Source organism: Corvus cornix, chromosome 24, assembly GCF_000738735.6.
Source record: "Corvus cornix cornix isolate S_Up_H32 chromosome 24, ASM73873v5, whole genome shotgun sequence".
NCBI classification, from domain to species: Eukaryota; Metazoa; Chordata; class Aves; order Passeriformes; family Corvidae; genus Corvus; species Corvus cornix.
Window position 1 is genome coordinate 4,235,889 of NC_046353.1, and position 20,467 is coordinate 4,256,355.

The window sequence follows — 20,467 nt, forward strand, 5'->3', positions numbered from 1 at the left end:
GCTCTCTGTGTGTCCCATTCCAGGTGTTTGACCCTCTGTGTGTCCCCTCCAGGTGTACTGTGGATGACCGGGTCACGCGGGTAGCGTGGCTGAACCGCAGCACCATCCTGTATGCCGGCAATGACAAGTGGTCTATAGACAACCGCGTGGTCATCCTGTCCAACACCAAAACCCAGTACAGCATCAAGATACACAACGTGGACATATATGATGAGGGCCCCTACACCTGCTCCGTGCAGACAGACAATCACCCCAAGACCTCACGCGTCCATCTCATTGTGCAAGGTAGGTCTGAACGTGCCTCGTGCTGTTGCTGGATGGTTTGATCTGGAAGGCTGCCTGGACTTGGGAAGGGTTTGGAGACCCTCTTGGTAGTGGAGTTGGAGCCAGCATTAGTTGCTTCAGGCATTGCAGGGCATGGTGTGGACAAGTGCCCACCATGCCAGGGAGGAGATGAACGGGCATTGTCTCAGCCTCACTGTGCTGTACAGTCATCACATGGGGCAGAGGACACCTGAGAACTGACAGTGGGGCTGCTGATCTCTTCCTTATTCCCCCTTTGCCTGTCCCTGCTGTGAACTGGACCTGTCTCCACAGCTTGGAACCATGTTGCTCAGCTTGGTCCGTCAGGGGTTTGTTAGGAATGTTCTTCAGAAGAGCCAAAAGCAGCATGCTGCCAGGCACAGAGGAGAAGCAGATCCCAACAGCACAGGGTCCATGGTTTTGGGGGAGAGGTCAAAGTCACTGTGTGGCCATGAAGGACTTTTGGCACCGGGCTTCACAGGCAAGTGTATCAATATAGCAGATGCTGTTGGGTTGCAAAGCAGCATCTTGAGGATGTTCTGATGAGGGGGTGCAGGTGCTGGCAGATCAGAGGGGCCAGTAGCACTCAGATAGATGCTGCCTCCAGATTCTTGTGGCTTTGCACCAGCTACTGGCTTTTGTCCGGTCTCTAGATTAATTTTTCAGAGTTAGTGTTAGTTCAGGTTAGATAAAGATAATGAAAGTTTCCTAATCCTCTTAAAGAAGATTTATTTGGCTGAGTAGAAAGCTCTCGGAATACAATAAAGCGTGTATAAAACCAGGACCTAATCTTTCCTTTAATTTCAAACAGCTGATGGGTATTGATTTTGCAATGAGCAAATCTGAAAACTTTCTCAGCCTCGCCATGTCTCCGAGAAGCCCCCAACAGAGTTATGCATGTATTTATGTACCCTTCTCATTGGCAGGAGGCAGGGGTTGATTGTGGTCACCTATCCAACAGGTTTTCCTGCCTGGTGGCTGTGGGAGTGTGTTGGGAAACCTTGGATTGTGTGCACCAGGCTGTGGGGAAGAAGGGGAGTGTTCACCTCGGGAAGAGGGGAGTGGAGATCACTGGAAGCATCCCTCCATCCCCTTTTTCGGAGCTGTCCCTCTCCCCCTTTTGAGTTGTATGCGAGCTGTCCATCTGTGAGCTTTAATCTGTTTATCCTGTCTGCTCTCTAATCGTGCTAATCCATCCAGTCAACACCGGTGAAGTATCTGAGTGCTTTGCACCTAATGAAGTCAGGTGAATGACGGCGATGCTCAGCACCCGCCGCCCTCACCCCTTTTTCAGGGTGATGCAGGCACTTGCCAGGCTTGGGCAGGTGAAGGTGAGAGAGAGTTTGTGTCCAGAGTGACTGTCCGGTGGTGAGGCATTCCTAACTGTGCTGGGGAAAGTTTTTTTCCTGGTGTGAACAAGTCCTGTTGAATTGCTCCCACCGCAGCGATGACTCTGGTTCTCAGCAGTGTCGCTTCTCCACAGCTGGAGGGAAGCCTGAGAGGAACTGGGGGTGCAGGCACAGGTCAAGTGGTCTGTGCTGAGCAGAGTCTGTACTTCCCTTCCAATCTGTTCAGCTCAAACCACACGGTTTGCCTAAGCTGGGTTGCTGAGAAAATCCATCTGTAGGTGCCTTTGATGGTGGTGATGAGAGAGGCAAATCCTCCTGTGCTCTGTTCCTGGTCCAGCCTGAGGAAGAGAAGGTTGTATGGAGCCTTCCAGTATCTGAAGGAGCCTAAAAGGAAGTCGGAGAAGGACCCTTCATCAGGAGCTGTAGTTAAAAGGAGTAATGGGTTCAAACTGAAAGGGGAAATTTAGGCTTGATGTAAAGAAGAAATTCCTCCCTGTGAGGGTGCTGAGGGCCTGGCACAGGGTGCCCAGAGAAGATGTGGATGCCTCATCCCTGGAAGTGTTCAAGGTCAGGTTGGATAGGGTTTGGAGCAACCTGGCCTAGTGGAAGGTGTCCCTGCCCATGGCAGGGTGTTGGAACAAGATGAGCTTTAAGGTCACTTCTAACCCAAGCCATTCTACCATTCAGCTCCACTGCAGTTCCTTGGTGGCTAAATTGTGGTTTCTGTGGTGGTGAATCACAGTCCTTAGCTCAGAGCTGAAAGGAAAGGAGGGATTTTCCAAAGATGGATTTTGTTCTGGCTCTTACTGCAAGCAGAGCACACACTTTACAGGGATGGGAGCAAAGCCCTGTTTCTGGCCTCGGAAATGAAGTTTAGGTCTGTCCTCTGTTTGTTGCCCTCACTGTGCCAGCGGGATGACAAACAAGCAGTAATGACCAGTTAGCAGCTATATTCAAGTCAATTAATTTCTATTTGTATTTTGCAAAACTATAAGTTGGCCGGAGAGAGTATTGATTCTTTGTTCCCGTGTTCATTTGGGTTTTAATTGTGCTACTGCAGGGCCTGGCCTTCCCTCCCAGCAACCCAGCAATAAATCTGCCAGGGAATCGCCGTCAACAGTAAATGTGTCTCTTAGTAGCACTATTAATATGTCTCTTGCATTGGTTCATTGCAAGAGCTGTTAACAGGGTTTATAAGAGCGTAGATGGCAGGAAGCCAGAGGGTTTTTTTTGTCTCCCTTTTCCTCTTTTTGTCAGGAGCTGCCTCGTGATGAAGGGATGGATGCTTTCAGAGACATGCATGATGCTTTTGGCACGCTGGTGTGTTCTGGGGAGAATTCGGGATGCAGAGAGAACAGGCATTTAAGCTCATATAAGTAGGAGATGAACCACCTCATCCTCCTCTTGTCATAAAGGCTGGAGTGGAGCTGAAGGGGGGTGGACCTTGGTGAGCCCTCCTGCCTCTCTGGGGTGAGCACTGTGAAGGCCACTTCTCAAAAGGGGGAGAGGGAGCGAGAGCTCCTGGGAGGTGCAGGCTTGCAAGGAGGAGCTGGGAGACCTTAATGGCATCGTGCTGCAGGATGGTTTTGGTGTGAGGAGTGTGTTAGACTGTAGGCAGGATGCAGCCCTGCCTTCATGGCTTGGGCTGCTTCAGGGTGTACTTCAGTCTGAAACATGGAGCTCAGGGTCAGTGTTTTGGTGGAGGCTGTGAGCTTGGGATCCCATCTGGTGGAGATTTTGGTGGTAAACCTTGGTACTGGGCCATCCTTACCTAACAGATGGATTTGGTATTCCTCAGGTGTCCTCTGTTTCTGATTCATTTAGAGGACCCTTCCCTGTACTGCCTAATCCTACTCGCCACAGATTTTCACTGAAGCCTGTCCCAGCGGTTGGCATTGTTACTGTTGTTTCTGGTTGGCACAATCCATTTCCCATCTTGGTGTTCGCTGCTTTCCTTGTCCAGGTTTGGAAGGACCATGGCCTTCATTTACAGGGTGTTGTTGCGTGGTGTGTTATTCAAATGCACCTAAGGATGCTGTCCTGGAGCTGGTCCTGTGTCTCACCCACTGCCTCTCAAAGCAGACCTAGCTTCTCAGTGAGTGTTTCAAAACCAGAGTCTTTTATTTTTCCCTCGTGATAACAACTGGCTCCTTAAGGCTTTCAAATGGCCACCCCTCCCCCACAAGCCATCCCCATTGAGATCTTTTTCTTAAAAGGGAAAAGACTGGATGAAAAGGAGCAACCAGGCCCCTATCTCAACCTTCCTTTCTCCCTGAAGAGGCAGAGGATGGGCAGGAGAGTGAAAATGGCCAAATGTAGGCGATGCAGGGGCAATGTGGCAGTGAATTCAAAGCCAAAGCAGCCCATCGAAAATCTGGAAGGAATAGCAAAGATTGAAGAAGGAAGCAACTGGAAGGGGAATAAAAACAAAAAAAAAGGATGAGAAGAAAAGCCCAGAGACCCTGAAACAAAGGAAAGAGAGAAGGAAATGTGCGCACACAGAAAAGCACCAGAGCATCAAAAGGGCAGGAGGCAGCAAAGGGGAGAAATGAAAGAGCAATGAAGGAGTGAGGGCAGGGAGAGGAGGAAGGCCTGGAAGGAGGAAGAGTTGGACTGGCAGGCAGAAAACAGCACACACCGCCCAGACAGGAGCAACCGCTGTCCCTAAAGTGCCTGCCATGATGTGCTGCCCCGAAATCCGGATGGGAAAACGGGAAAGGGACAGGATGGGGTACACTCAGACAGCATCCTCAGGCTCCCATTCTCAAAGCTGCTTGAAACTGGTGAAAAGGAGCCATCAGGATGTGCCACAGGGACCAGCAGCATCAGATGATTAATTACTGCAAAAAAACAAAACTGGGGAAGAGGAGGAAGAACTGGCGAAGTTGTTTCCCCATTATACTTCCAAACAGAAAGAACGTTTTAGCTTGCGCACAAATAGCTCCCTGGGAAGCACTCTCACTTCCTAATTGTTCATAAATTTACTGACAGGTGGTTACACAGTAGGTATAACACTGTGAGTTTCGGTTTTTATTGCTTTCCCTGTCTCAGTGTGAAAACTTGGAGGAAAAGGATGCGCTGCGAGCAGTCGGGTGAGTCCGCCTGGCAAAGGGTGCTCGGTGCCTCTATTTCATTTTTGACGTGTTCCATCCCATAAAAGGATGCCACAGAGAGTGTTTTACTGGGGGAAGGCTGTGAAAAGAGGGTGTTCAAGACACAGCAAAAGGAAAGGGAAAATATTCCCAAAATGCAGTGCCTGTAGAAAAAGTGAGGCCATGACACGCCGCTCGCTGAGCAGGGAAATTTGACAAAAATCATTTTGTAGACCGAACTGTAGCTTTTAGAAGTGTTTAATCCATTATCTCAATAAAATCACCTCTGATGAGCCTCTCAGACTGGGCTGCCACCAGGAAGGTTAGATCAGAGATGATCGTCATCGTTGCTGAGAAGCCACCGATGTCACCTCATTGCCGCAGTCACCTCCCCCGTGGGAACACTGAGGTGCATTTGCACTGGGTTACTCTGTGTGTCCTTGCAGGTGTCTCCTGCACCCCAAAAGCAGTGAGCTGGAGAGAGGGAAAACATCCATTTCCATCTGCCAGCCAGGAGCTGGCTCTCAGGGGCCCTGTTTAAGGACATCAGCCCCAAACAGGAGCTGTTCTAGGGAAGGTCTCGTATTGCTGGTGCCTTCAGCAGACACACACGGACTGGAGGAGGCCCCGGTGCCACCCCGCTGTGCTTCTCATCAGCAAAGGAGATGGAAAGCACAGGCAAAATGTGAGCTTTCAGCATATTTGCCTCCTTTGTGCTGACTTTCTGTACGCTAATGAGACCTTGCACGGTGACACCTCTGACAGCCCCATCCTGCCTGTGCCGGGGAGGCTTGTGCAGAGCTGGAGATGCCTGGGGCTATAGGCAGCTGGGGTGCTGTGAAGGGAGGCAGTGTCATCTCCTGCAGGCATCCAACCCCTGCTAGGGTGACAGTCCCCCTCCCTGCCGGTGACAGCATCACCTGTCATAGGACACAGCTGGACACTGCAGCTGGAGAGCTGAGGGAGCTGCATGAACACTGCACCTCCCCAAAATTGGAGGTGTGTGAGAGGGGATGGAAAGCAAGGTGCTAGAGCACCACCACAACGTTCTGTAGGTGTGACGGTGTCCAGGGAGGCTTCAGAACTCTGAAGATGAGCTGTCCCTCTCTACTGTCCCTATGGGGACCTGTCCCCCAAGTCAAGGTGGGCAAGTGGCTGTTGCCTGGCGGTTTGAGGAGCCCAGAGGTATCCATCCGTCATCTCCCCTTACCAGCAGTGTAGGAAGAGGTCTCTTTTAATGGATTAGGAGCTAATGATGTGGAGGAGGGACATCAGTTGCATGTGTCAGCTGCAGTGCTCATGCAGGCTCTCTGCTCCGAGGCGTGCAGCAGTAATGATCTGGCAGCTAAAAATAATCCAGGGCCATGGCAGCGAGTGCCTCCGGTAGGGATCGGCGCTCTGGAGCGGCCGGGGGATGAGTCAGCCTGCACGCGGTCATGTGCGTCAGCGGTGTGTGTAGTCACTGATCACGCATCGATTCCCGAGGTGCTGTTTCTTCCCGCATGGTTTAGTAGGGAAGGGGCGTCCCCACCGGCAGTGACCATCCCTCCTCACGCTTGAGTGTCCAGTAGTGGCTCACCAGGTTCGAGCTTTCCCTTTGCTTTTGTCCCCAGATGGGACAACAAGTGCAAAGCCATCACTGGTGCCCAGAGCAGATGGCGGGATGGAGCATACTGGGGAGAGTCCCACAGATACCCCGAGTATTGCACGTAGCATCACAGAACACAGTAGCGTCACCAAGGTGTGATCCACGGCCAGCCCCACAGGGCCCAGTCTGGGAAGGGAGGGCAGGGATGGCACCTCACAGTTCCCATGGGTGGTGGCAGACACTGGCATGAGCCCAGACCCCACGGAGAGCGTGGATGGGCTCATCAGGCAGTTCAGGTCTCGAGTGGTAAAGGAAGGAGATAAATCACAGGCTTATTGTTATTGAATTTAGTGGCATCGCTTTCACATTCAATTTCTCTCGCCAGCTTTCCGAACAAACAAGAAATTACAGTGCAAATGTATTTTTTGGCTTACCAAACCTTATGCATTAACTTCCCTGTGATTAATATTACGCAGGGTTGACGAAATCTTCTGTGTGCTGCTCATCGCTCCGGTGAGACCGCAGCGCTCATCGCTTCCCCAGGATTTATTCTGTATTCAATTTGCTTGTAGTTGTAGACTTCTACGAGGAAGGACTATGGATAAAAGGGGATAGAGATGGTGTTCTGCCCTATTTTTCTGACTGCAGCTGTGTAGGGCAGAGGGAGAGAACTGTAGAGAACCAGAGGTAATTCAGGGAAAGGATGCTGTCACCAGGTAAAGGACTAGGAACAACACCTGCAGTCATGCTGGAGGGCCACAAGGCATTAGCAGGGCTGCCTGACCTTGGAGGGGGGGCCAAGAGGGATCTATGGGGCATGGGAGAGCCTTTGGACTCCACGCCCAGCACTGATCCCAAGCTGTCACCACCTTGAGACACGGCAGCTTTGGTGGGTTGTCCTTGTCAGGGCAGCCATGCCTTGGCCATCCCTGTCCCATGATATTGACAGGGCGTGGCTGCAGATTGGTTTTATCCACACAGTCATGTTTGTCACCAAACTCGCCCTTCCTGCATCCCTAAGCGGCCCCAGTTTCCACCCACTCCTCCCATAGGATTAAATCCTCCCATGGCAAAGCCAGTGTGTCCTTGAGACGCCATCCTTGACAGCCCAGTCAGTGGGATCTATAAAAATGTAATCAAGGTCCTTCGATGTCCTTCTCCAAGTCCTGGTAACCTCGTAGGCAACGATCGCAGTCACGGGTATCGAGCTGCCCAGTGGGGTCCCTGTGCTGTCCATGGGTGTCCCTCCACTGCCCTGCCAGCTCACAGGGACATCCCTGATTGGATTAGGGCAGGCAGTGGAAGCACAGCCGTGCTTCCCTGGCCTCTGGATGTTCGGGAAATGCAGTTCCTCACTGTGAGACCTGCTGGCATGTCTGTGTCAGCATCCTTTGCTAAGGGAAGGGCTTTCAGGCTGATGTGTGGTTTTGTGTGGCTTGGGGTTTTCCGAATGGGAGCACTGGGGCTGTAGTGGTTATGGGTAGTGGTAATTTTTTCCACTGGAATGGAAGTATTTCTGTGCCCAGGAGAGGGACAGGCTCACATCTGTGCGCAGAGCACCAGTTTCTGCATCTCAATTTGTACTTGTGGTTTGGGACTCAGGGGACAGGAAAGGGATGTCAGCCTTGAACTGGAGGTGGCTGGGAGGGTGAAGATAGAACTACGACCATAATTCTGCTGATGCTCTGCATCACATGCCATTGCTCTAGTCCAGCTCCACAGCACCTGTAGGCAAGAGCACGCAAGGAGGAGACAGCCTGCCATCTGGAGCAGGGGTGGCATCCCAAGGTCTCAGCATCCACTAATGATGCTGCTGTCATCTCAGACCAAAGCTGCTCACGAGGAGGGCTGGTTTGCAAGCTCATGAGCAGATGAACAATGCCCAGCTGTGGGAAGCCTTGTCCTGGATGTTCCAGTAGTTTTCAGATGTTCCTGGTACCAGTTTGAGGTGCTGTTATTGGAGGGGAGAGGTGCAAGGATTCTGGTAATAGGGGTTGGTGTCATCTTGTCTGAGTGAGGAAGGGCCATTCGCAGCCTTCCTGCAGCTCATTGTGGCTGCTCTGTCGGAGTTGGCCGGCTCTGCTCCGAGCGTTAACTACATTTTCTAGCAGTTGCCGGCACACACTTTTCATTTTTGGATTGCTGCTTTCCCCTGAAGGACTCAGACAATCTCCCCCTGCTATAACAGACTGTACTTCTATATTAATGTGTCAAGTTGCTGGGAAATTTACTGCTTTGCAGAACCCATAGGGCTGCAGAGCCCGCGCCGCATCTTTGCCATGGCTCCATCCTGCTGTGCCGCCTCTGCCGCGCCAGCAGGGAGGAGAACCTCCCTGGGGGTGTGAGAAGAGCTTCCTCGGGGGTGTGAGCAGAGCCAGGCAGCCACACTTTCCCTTGCAGGCAGTGCTGGTGTTGGCCACTGTGGTTTTCAGGTGATTATCCTTGAATCCCAGCACTGTGGGAGAGCCCTGGGTACAAGTATTGGGCATCTGATGCCACTTGACCTGAAGTCTCAGCATGTTGTGTGCTTGGGGAGGGGGCACAGGGCATCCTTTCTGGCATTGTAGGTTGGTGTTTTGTTTGGGGAGGGTTGTTAAATACAGCCTCATCTACTCCCTAGGGCGCAGACCCTTTAGGGGCTTATGTCCGACAGCCCAGAGCGCCAGGAAGCGGCATTGGCAAGCGAGCTTTAATTGCTTTTTGCCGTGGCTGGGGATATTTATGGGTACAGAGATTGCCAAGTTATTTATTAGATGGAGTATCTGGGGATAGAGTAATATAAATCACCCTGGCCAGTATTGAAGGAGCAGACGCTCGGTAATTTAAACAGCTTTAATAAATATGCTAAAATATGAGCCTTGTCGCAGGCCATAACGAGAGCTGGTTATCGGGGTCTTGGCCACGGAGCAGGGGCTGGCACAGTGAGTGGACCCCTCCATGCCCCGTATCCATGGTTGGCTCCAGTCCAAGATACTGGTTTGGAGACACGGAATTGGTGACTGGACAGGGCAATGGAGTGGACACCAGCGTCACATGATGCGACAAGTCTCATGGCTGGGGCCTCCCAGTAGGGCCTGGCAAGCTGGTGTGTTGATGGTGTCTTTGGTGGCCTTTATGTCTTGTAGTGCCCCCCCAGATTGTCAACATCTCGTCGGACATCACCGTGAACGAGGGCAGCAGCGTGACCCTCATGTGCCTGGCCTTTGGGAGACCGGAGCCCACCGTCACGTGGCGGCACCTCTCCGGGAAAGGTGAGCCTTTGCTTGGTGGATGAACCTCCTGGGTCTGAGGAGGGGTTGTCCTGGCCTGTATGGGATGGATGGATGTCCCCCTAGAGGCAGTCAGGGTGGCATTAAGGTGACTCACAGTCAGGGGTGCTGACCTGTTGGTGTGCCCTGGGACAGGGCTGAGGATGCTTGTCAAGGGCTGTCTCAAGCTTCCTGGGTGGAAGATATGTCAGACGCGTCAGGGCAGGGGCACGGGGGAGTTCCTGGTGTGGGTGTCCATGGGTGACGGTACCACACGTTCAGTACATCCCCCAGGGCAGACCTTTGTGAGTGAGGACGAGTACCTGGAGATCACAGGCATCACACGGGAGCAGTCCGGGGAGTACGAGTGCAGCGCCGTCAACGACGTGGCCGTCCCGGACGTGCGGAAAGTCAAAGTTACTGTCAACTGTGAGTGCAAGGGATGGGGGAATGGTGCTGGGGTGGCTGCACAGGGCCCAGTGTGACACAGCACAACGTCTCCACAGACCCGCCATTCATCTCCAACGCCAAGAACACGGGCGCCTCGGTGGGCCAGAAGGGCATCCTGCAGTGCGAGGCTTCGGCCGTCCCCGTGGCAGAGTTTCAGTGGTTCAAGGAGGACACCAGGTGAGGGGCTGCAGAGGCGGTGGAGGATGGGGGCAACCACAGCCTTGGGGTGACGAGGTGAGGAGGCAGAGGGGGGGTGACAGTGCCTGAGGGTATTATGTGGAAGAAGGCTTTTGGTGGGTGCTCAACTAAGGGCTAAGAACTCCTTTTGGTGGGTGCTCAACTAAGGGCTGAGGAAATCCCAGAGTTTTTTCTCCCGGGGGTGGTGGCTGTGGGACATGTGGATCAGGCTGGGTTATGGGATGGAGAATGGGATGAAGAGTTTGTCTTCAAAACTGGGATGCGCAAGTCCAGTGGGGGAACATGAGGGTGTATACTGGTGTTGGCTGGTGTGGAGCAAAGGAGTGCTCAGGGACGGAGGGACAAGATACATCCCAGAGCCCCAGCCCTGTTCTCCCAGCACCGCTACCCGCATTTCTCCACAGGTTAGCGAATGGGCTGGAGGGTGTGCGGATCGAGAGCAAGGGCCGCCTGTCCACGCTGACCTTCTTCAACGTCTCGGAGAAGGACTACGGCAACTACACGTGCATGGCCACGAACAAGCTGGGCAACACCAACGCCAGCATCATCCTCTATGGTAGGTGCCGTTTTTTTGCAGTAAGGTGAGGTGACAAAGAGGAATATGAGAAGGAGGGTGAAGAGGAGGCATTTGGAGAGGAAGAGGATGAAGAGGAGGAGGAGGATGAAGAGGAGTTTGAAGAGCACAGTGAAGAGGAGGAGGAGGAGGATGAAGAGAAAGAGGCTGGCAGATGGCCAGTGGTGGAGCAATGGAGCAGAGCTGGCCGTATTTGGTGTTCCTGGTCCATCGAGGTGCCAAACAGCACAAACCCCGAGCAGTGAGGTCCTGCCAGAGGATGCTCAGAGGATGAGATCTGTATCAGCCCAGCAGTGGGTGCACAGCACAGTTGGCCAGCAGCCGGTTGAGCCCTGGTGTTGCTGGAGCACAGGGGTGAGGAGGGAGCCTGGCACAGGTGAGAATGCGCTCCGGGTGCATGGTGTGGGGTTTTCCCTTGTTTGCTACTGGCAGGACTGCCAGCAGGGATCACATTATGCTGGCAATAGCAGGACGGGTGACATTCAGGTCACCAGGGCAGGAAGGTGCTTGAGGAATGGTGTCATCAAGGACAGCTGTCACTGAGGAAGGTGCTGTGTACCTGTGGCCTGTCCCTTTGGCGTTCTGACAAGCTGAGAGGGCTGTCACGGTCCAAGGACAGCAGGAGCCTGCCTTTCCCCAGCAGGGCTCCAGCAGGAGGGAGAGGATGGAAGTCAGGCAGCAGGCTCAAGGAGACGTTGAGAGGGAGAAGAGTTTCCACACCAGTTTGGCAGCATCAGGGTGGAAAGTGGGAGCCTTGCACTGTGGTGGGGGCCTGGGGGGTGCTTGGTGATTTGGGGTGATGGGAGGGGCACATCTTTGGCTTTGGTTGTGGGGCTGGCTGGCCCATTCAGGTGTTTTCGGCTCCACTCTCTTCTGTTGGGCTCTGTAGGGTTGTGTTTGTGTCCGGTGAGTGCCAGTCTGTGGAGTTTGGGTAGGGGCTGGTCCAGGCCTTTCTATTCTAACCAGTTCTCCTCTGCCCTGGCCTGATTTCTTCTCTTTGGGTCAAAGCTTTGGGTTTTGCTCCCTCTCCACTGTTCTGTTCTCTCGTGTTTTACCTTTTTGGTGAAGAAATCTTTCCCAATATCCAGTATAATGCAGTATTGTATAATAGACAATATATAATACAAATATAATATGGAATAGATTATTAATAATATATCAATAACATAAGTATATAGATATGACAATATATTATTCATAAATTACATTTAATAATAGTGTCTTGTTGACATATTATATATATATAGTTATATATACATATATTGTTATAATATATATATTGTTCCTTATTATGTATTATGTATTATACTCACCGTATATAAATTATAATATATCTAATATACATCATTAGTTTTTATACAGTACAATATATAACTTACAATGTATATGAGGTATTATATATATATATAAATGGTTTAGTGGTTTAGGGATTACCGTGGCAGTGCTGCATTGATGGTTGGATTTGATGCTCTTAAACGTCTCTTCCAATCCTGATGATTCTATGACTCTATAAAGTAAATATTATATTTATGATATTTAGTATATAAGTAAGTACATTAATTTTTCAATCCAGTTTTCCCAATATTAATTTTTTTCCATTTCCCTGTCCTGCTGGCACTCTTACACTTGCTCTCTCTCTGATGTGAGACAAAATAACATCACCTAAGTCTTTCTTTTTTCCATGACTTGAAACCAGACTAAAGGAAAATTTCAGTGCAGGTGACTCCCTCTATTCAGAAGGGCCCTGGATTAGGGATTTTTGATTTTGTTCCATGCTATGGATACGTGCAGCTATCTCATGGTTATCTTTTATTTGACATCATCTGTTTCCAGGCATTTTTCCTTCTCTCAGCAGTTAATGTTGTTCTTTACACACCCCTCCCGTGACAGCACAGCAATCCTCTCACACCAGTTATTAATTGATGCCAACATGCAGAGAAAACAAAATTTCACCTTGTTTTAATAAATTAATCCCCCAGATCCAGCAGGCTGAAGTGAAGTACATTGGAGGTGATTCCAGAGCTGGCAAAGCAGGGATATTAAAAATCAAACATCCATAAAAAGTGAGACCTAGGAGCCCAATCCTGTGGCCAAGATTAACAAACTCTCCCTGCCTTGTAGCAACTCCATTACTGTTAGTAATGGTCTGGTCAGTGGAATACTAATATTCCTCTAATCCTTGTTTTATATAAAAAGGAAGATTAGGAAAATATTTACTATTGAGACAGCAAGAAAAAGGCTTAGTAAGGAAAAGTAAAAAACTTAAAATGTTCCATTTGTTTTCATGTGGGTATTTACCTGCACCAACACTGAAGCTTAAATTTGTCTTTGAAGGGATATTGGCACATCCTTTGAATATTGCTGAACACTCTGAACACCTAAAGCTATTTTAATTTCATAACTTTTAATGGAGAAAAAGGCAAGCATTCATATTCTATTCCCCCCCCATCTTTCAAGTGTGTATTGAGTGGAACACACTGGAGCAGTGAGGAGCAGGCCATGGAGTGGGCTCAGGAAGGAATTTAAGCAGGTGGGATTCCATCCCTCCTCAAGGATTGCGCTTTTTTCATTTTGTGAACGTGTTGTGAAATTCAACAGCTTGTCAGTCAAAACTGCAGCTTCTTGGAAACACAGGGGAGAGCGGAAAAGATGGGCTCTGTGGAGAGCTTCTATTTGGGTACGTGCGTGGTGTTTCTTGGACAGTCTCTACCAGCCTTTGCCAAAGGGGAGAGCAGCACAAGTGGTTGGAAATCTGCTGATTTTTTTATTTAAAAATTTCGTGTCTGGGTTCACTTTTTGATGAGAACATTGCATATTGTACTTGCTATTTATATCTAGAGATAGGGGGAAAAAATCACCCAAACCTGGATCTTTACATCTCTTTCAAGTGCAGCGTGTTCCTCAGTCAACAAGAGAAATTCCCCCAAGCCCCAAACCAAACTGGGAGCTCTGGGACCTTTTATTGGCCCTTTCCATTGAAGAGCTATTGGAATAAAGAGAGATGTAGATGTTTTATAAAAGATGCCATCTGCATTTTTCTGATGTTCAGGGTCTCATTTCTAGTATGTAATCTCCGTGATTGATGATTGGGTGAGTTAACTGAATGTAAGTTAAAATACCAAGTGTTAGATGTGATTTAAACCAATTATTCTATGGAGAGATAAAATCTTTTCATGCTTTATTGTGCACTCTCTTAAGAATCAGCAGCTTCAGACTAAATACATAAAAGCAAGAGAAAGCAATTATGTCTTTAAGAATAAGAGCTCTGATTCAATATTTAAAGACTGCTTGACTTAAAACACTTAAAACACAAGTCATAGACTCACAGAATGGTTTGGCCTGGAACGGACCTTAAAGCTCATCCAGCTGCACCCCCGGCCATGGGCAGGGACACCTCCCACTATCCCAGGTTGCTCCAAGCTCTGTCCAACCTGGCCTTGGGCACTTCCAGGGATCCAGGGGCAGCCACAGCTGCTCTGGGCACCCTGTGCCAGGGACTCACTATAAATTATTTGAGTTTTGCAAAAAGAGAATCAATGCAAAATGTATGCCAAAAAAAAAAAAAAAAAAAAAAAGAGGCAAGAAATAGCATGTTTGCCCCATTGCTGTGCAGTGTCTGTGATTTCAGTGATTTTCTGTGTTTATTTGTGCACACAAACCAGTAATCTGTCAAACCTAGGAGATACTACGAGTGGAAATTAGTAAGGAGAGGAGAAGGAGGCAGTGCTGTATTCAGGGAATATAAATCTGAACCGGGTCTTTTGTACAGGAGAGAAAGTAATTACCCCACATCTATTTTTGTGCATTACAGGAACTTCGAAGGGCAGGTGAATCTGTCCAAATGCTCTTTTGTGTCTGCCACCGGCACTGCTGTTCAGGTCAAGGGAGCAGCTCATACCTCATTTCATCATTCTGCAAGTTCCCACCTGCCATTATTAATACCCCACAAAAAGTCTGAGATATGTAAGCTCTGAAGTTGCTGCCAAAGAGTTCTGGGAATTGCAATCCTCAGCGTTCTTGTGCTTCAGGAATCTGTTGGTTGGCAGCTCAGGGCTCGGTGGTCACACCTTGCTGTGCCATGGCGCCACAGCCAGCCCGGCTGGAAGCAGTGGAGGGGACAGAACACTGTTGGGTGGGGAATTACAAAGGCTTCCATTCTCTCTGGTCAACAATAAAATTATTTTTTCCTGTTAATTGAGTGGATTATGCTGTGTGGATGTTCTGGGTGGGAGCAGGGCAGATGTCCAGCAGGTGGCTGGTGCTGGGGGATGGCTGTGCTGGTGCTCGGGGCCTTGTGGCTCTGGGTTGAGCCATCCCTCCCCTCAGCATCTTCTGCTCCAAGCACCCCTCAGGAAACGGCAACTCTCCTCTGGAGCCAGGCTGGGAGAGCTGGGAGTGGTCACCTGGAGGAGAGAAGGCTCCAGGGACATCTTAGAGCCCCTTCCAGGGCCTAAAGGGGCTCCAAGAGAGCTGGAGAGGGCTAAATCTTCAGATTAATTTATGTCATTGGGGTAATTTGAGGCCAGCTAATCATCATTTGCAGTTACTGTAAGCCATTTGGGTTACCTGGGGTCAAAGTCACTCTCTATAGAGTAGGACATGGTTCCTTTAGGTCTTTGGGTCAATCAATTAACATTTGTAGGTCTTTGAGGGTTACTAGAGGTCAAATATGTTCTATGCAGAGCACTTTGAGGTTACTATAGGTCATTACTGGAGGGCAACCAGTTACTATTTGGAGTTACTATAGGTCATTGGGGTTACTAGAGGTCATTGGAGGTTACTAGAGGTCAAACACTCTCTGCAGAGCACTTTGGGGGTTACTATGGGTCATTGGGGTTACTTGAGGTCAACCGGTTACTATTTGGGGTTACTAGAGGTCACTGGGGTTACTAGAGGTCAAACGTGTTCAGTGCAGAGCACTTTGGGGTTACTATAGGTCATTACTGGGGGGCAACCAGTTACGATTTGGGGTTACTATAGGTCATTGGGGGTTACTTGAGGTCAACCAGTGGCTTATTGGGGTTACTAGAGGTCATTTGGGTTACTAGAGGTCAAACACGTTCTGTGCCGAGCACTTTGAGGTTATTTGAGGGCATTACTTGAGAGCAACTGGTTACAATTTGGGGCTACTATAGGTCATTGGGGTTACTAGAGGTCATTGGGGGTTACTAGAGGTCAAACTTGCTCTGTGCAGAGCACCTTTGGGGTTACTATGGGTCATTGGGGGTTACTTGAGGTCAACCAGTGGCTTTTTGGGGTTACTATAGGTCATTGGGGTTACTAGAGGTCAAACGTGTTCTGTGCCGAGCACTTTGGGGTTACTATAGGTCATTACTGGGGGGCAACCAGTTACAATTTGGGGTTACTATAGGTCATTGGGGTTACTAGCGGTCAAACGTGTTCAGTGCAGAGCACTTTGAGGTTACTCGAGCTCATTACTTGAGAGCAACCAGTTATAATTTGGGGTTACGATAGGTCATTGGGGGTTACTAGAGGTCAACCAGTGGCTTTTTGGGGTTACTATAGGTCATTGGGGTTACTATAGGTCATTGAGGTTACTAGAGGTCAAACTTGCTCTGTGCAGAGCACTTTGCGGTTACTTGAGGTCATTATTTGAGGTCAACCAGTTAAGATTTGGGGTTACTATGGGTCATTGGGAGTTACTTGAGGTCAACCAGTGGCTTTTTGGGGTTACTCTAGGTCATTGGGGTTACTAGAGGTCATTGGGGTTATTAGAGGGCAAACTTGTTCTGTGCAAAGCACTTTGAGGTTACTATAGGTCATTACTGGAGGTCAGCCAGTTACTATTTGGGGTTACTATAGGTCATTGGGGGGTTACGTGAGGTCAACCAGTGGCTTATCGGGGTTATTAGAGGTCATTGGGGTTACTAGAGGTCAAACTCGTTCAGTGCAGAGCACTTTGGGGGTTACTATAGGTCATTGGGGGTTACTTGAGGTCAACCAGTGGCTTTTTGGGGTTACTATAGGTCATTGGGGTTACTAGAGGTCAAACATGTTCTGTGCAGAGCACTCTGGGGTTACTATAGGTCATTACTGGGGGGCAACCAGTTACAATTTGGGGTTACTATAGGTCATTGGGGTTACTAGCAGTCAAACGTGTTCAGTGCAGAGCACTTTGAGGTTACTCGAGATCATTACTTGAGAGCAACCAGTTATAATTTGGGGTTACAATAGGTCATTGGGGGTTACTAGAGGTCAACCAGTGGCTTTTTGGGGTTACTATAGGTCATTGGGGGTTACTAGAGGTCAACCAGTGGCTTTTTGGGGTTACTCTAGGTCATTGGGGTTACTATAGGTCATTGAGGTTACTAGAGGTCAAACTTGCTCTGTGCAGAGCACTTTGCGGTTACTTGAGGTCATTATTTGAGGTCAACCAGTTAAGATTTGGGGTTACTATAGGTCATTGGGGGTTACTTGAGGTCAACCAGTGGCTTTTTGGGGTTACTCTAGGTCATTGGGGTTACTAGAGGTCATTGGGGTTATTAGAGGTCAAACTTGTTCTGTGCAAAGCACTTTGAGGTTACTTGAGGTCAACTAGCTAATTTTTGGGGTGACTATAGGTCATTGGGGTTACTTGTGGTCAAACTCACTCTCTACAGAGCACTTTGGGGGTGACTATAGGTCATTGGGGTTCCTTTAGGTCAGCCAATTAACAGGGGATTACTTGAGGTCACATTCCATCTCTTGTGACCATGCTGGACTTCATTGAGTTCAACCATTTTTTTTGTGCCACTGTTTGAGGTCACCACCTCCAGCAGTGACACCGGCGCTTGAACCTGCGTTTGTGTCCCTGTCACGACTCCTTCTGTTCTGTTCCACACCAAGGAACCCCCGTGTGCTATCTCTGTGGCATGCCAGGCTGCCATGGTGCCACTGTGGCGTCAATCCCGCCCTCACCCCAGCTTGCCCAGTGACTTCGAGTTCCCTTGTCACCACGTGTTGCTCATGACAGGCTCTGGCCCCTGGCCCCTGCCCTGGCTGTGCCTCCCAATTCCATCCTGCCAATGTCCTGTGAGCACCTGCACCTCTTGGCCTGGCTGCACATGAGCTCCTCCTGCATTCAGCTTTATGGGGAGAAGATGTAGATCCCGAGGATCTAGAGCAGAGCAAAGCTCTCCAGCTCCATCTCTTCTGGCTGGTACCTGTCAATCTCTGTGTCCCTCTGTCCATACTGACCTTTAGCTTCTGCAGCAGCAGATTTGGTGAGATGTGTCAAAGATAGCCACACAGTTTGAAACCTTAGACCAGGCTTTATTAGACAATCATTAACATCACATGTCACTCAGGGTTAGGCTTTAATCATCATCAATACACAGGTAAATAATTAGTCCTTAATAAACTTGGCCTAAATTAGCTCTGAGTCTCAAACAGGAGTGCTGGTATGAGGGGGCAGAGGTTGTGCCATGGCAGCTTTAAGGTCTCAAAAGCTAAGGTTGCCTCATGGGGAAGGAAGGAAATAGCCAGGAGAGGAAGAACATAGTCATAAAGGTGGACACAAAATAAACCAAGAAGAAAACTACAAGCAAGCAATAATAAATTACTACAATAATAAGCTGAGTAGGGGCAGCCAGAGCCCCAGTGCACTCACACCTCAATGCCCAGGCACTGGGATTTGAGCAAAGCAGAGCCAAAATATTTGCTGGGATGCCAGGGCTAGGGAGCCTCAGTTGAGTTCTCTCCCTGTCCTGGTGGGAGCTGTTCTTTTCCCCTAGGGAGTGACAGTTCAGAGAACACACAGGAGTCACAGGCAGCCTGTGATGAAATGAGCCATCTGCCCTGATTTCATGATCGTATCTAATTACTACTTTATTCTGTCCCTGTAGCTTTATGCTTGTCTCTTCTGTAGACTATCTTTACAATCTTTACAAGGCCAAGCTGTCTGATACCAGAATACATTCTTCCACAGAAAAGAATTAAGAATAAATTTAAGAGAAAATACTTGTTTTATTTTTTCTAGTAATGACCCAGCACTTTGAGTTTTATTTCCTCTCTGTATTAGGTGACTTATCTGTTTGGGAACTCTCCAACTCAACCACAGTGCAGTTGCTTTAGGATAGATTATGAAATTTCTAAAAGTGTCATTAAATCAAAGCCAATAACCAGTGCAGAACTGTGAACTAGAAAACAGTGGTAAGAATTAGTCACACATTAAAATCCACCATCTATAGATAGAGATGCCAGAGAAAGGCACTGATTTAGCAGTGCTTGGGCAGGTGTAAATACATAAAAGGTTAAGGCTAATCAACATTTAGTTTCAAATCTGCAGAAATTTTCACTATTTTTATAGTTTTTGGATGATGTGCTGAGCAGCTGCCATTGGTTTGAGGGGTCAAAACCAAAGAATAGGGAGCAGTAACAGGTCTGAGAGAAAACCAGTCTCAGAAGCCCTTTCCATTCTACCTGCCAAGGCTCTACCTGCCCCTAACAAATGCCTGTGGGTTTCCACCTTTCACATCACAAGGTCTATTCAGCGAGGAAATGTCTGATTACAGCATAGCAGTTTTACCCCTCTTGGATGATCATGTGCTCTTGTAATCAATTTTGTTTGAGCATGGGCATGACACAGCTTCTCGCTCATCACTGAATCTTCCCATCATTTCCTTCACCTTCTGGCAGTGCTTGGATTTAACATCTCGGGCTCTCCTTTGCCTCTTCCTGAATTAAGATAAATGTTCACAAAAAATCAGTAGAGAAAAAGACAAGGAATAACACCATCCTGAGGAAATGAATGTAACTGGATACGATTTCATAGAATCACAGAATGATTTGGGTTGGAAGGGGCTACAGAAAAGCTGGGGAAGCACTTTTGATAAGGGCATGGACAAGGGGGAATGGATTTAAACTGAAGGAGGATGAGTTTAGATTAGATACTGAGAAAAAAATTCTTCACTTGAGAGTGGTGAGGCCCAGGCATAAGTTGCTCAGAGAAGCTGTGGCTACCCCATCCCTGGAAGTGTTCCAGGCCAGGTTGGATGGGATTGGAAGCAACTTGGGATAGTGGGAGGTGTCCCTGCCCATGCCAGGGGGTGGAAGGGGATGGGCTTTAAGATCCCTTCCAACCCAAACCATTCTGGAATTCTGTGATGAACCCGTTCCAGGTGACTGACTGCAGGCCTGAGAGCATATTCACAAATCCCTCAGAATCCCATTAACTTCACACTTGTCCATGCCCTTTTTGATGCTAAGGCAGCTGAGCACTTACTTCTCTATTTCTTCCCTTTCAGAACTTCAGTTATGGGACTCAGACCTGCAGCTTCCCCAAATGCTTCTCCATGGCCACAGGGAGTGTGGGCAGACCCATGAGCAGAGCATGTTGTGTCTGTCTCTGCTTCCCTCACTCTGCCCAGCTGTCTCATCCCATCCTGACTGGCCTCCTGTGCACCCTGAAGCCCAAACAACAACCCGAGCACCATAAAAAGCAACAAATCTCCTCTCCAGCTGTGTACCCAGATGACCAGCCTCCTCCCTGCCTGACCTGCCTGCCAAGAACCCCCAGTGACCCCAAAATGCTCCTGCATACCTGAGAATCCACATCTGCACGATGCCATTTCCTGAGCCGACGATCATTTGTTACCAGTCACAAGTTGTGCCACTCTGGAGCACCAAGGTCTCTGGTCCCCAGTGGCTCTCATGTGGTGGTTTCC

The 20,467-nt window shown here is 49.1% G+C and overlaps 1 protein-coding gene and 1 long non-coding RNA gene across 5 annotated transcripts in view; both read left to right on the forward strand.

Moving 5' to 3' along the window:
* OPCML (opioid binding protein/cell adhesion molecule like) overlaps window positions 1–20,467 on the forward strand; it is a 294,578-nt gene that overhangs the window by 270,893 nt on the left and 3,218 nt on the right. For 2 of the 4 annotated variants that reach the window (XM_039564746.1, XM_039564745.1), the window contains 5 exons: window positions 53–285; window positions 9,458–9,583; window positions 9,875–10,009; window positions 10,087–10,207; window positions 10,633–10,784. In XM_039564746.1, the coding sequence (XP_039420680.1) occupies window positions 53–285; window positions 9,458–9,583; window positions 9,875–10,009; window positions 10,087–10,207; window positions 10,633–10,784 (767 nt within the window). Of the gene's footprint in view, window positions 1–52; window positions 286–9,457; window positions 9,584–9,862; window positions 10,010–10,086; window positions 10,208–10,632; window positions 10,785–20,467 lie in introns of all 4 variants that reach the window. The other 2 variants (XM_039564747.1, XM_039564744.1) reach the window with 1 other exon arrangement.
* On the forward strand, window positions 10,791–14,996 carry LOC120411238. The gene is made up of 2 exons (XR_005603618.1): window positions 10,791–11,178; window positions 14,614–14,996. It is a non-coding gene; the product is annotated as an uncharacterized LOC120411238 (long non-coding RNA).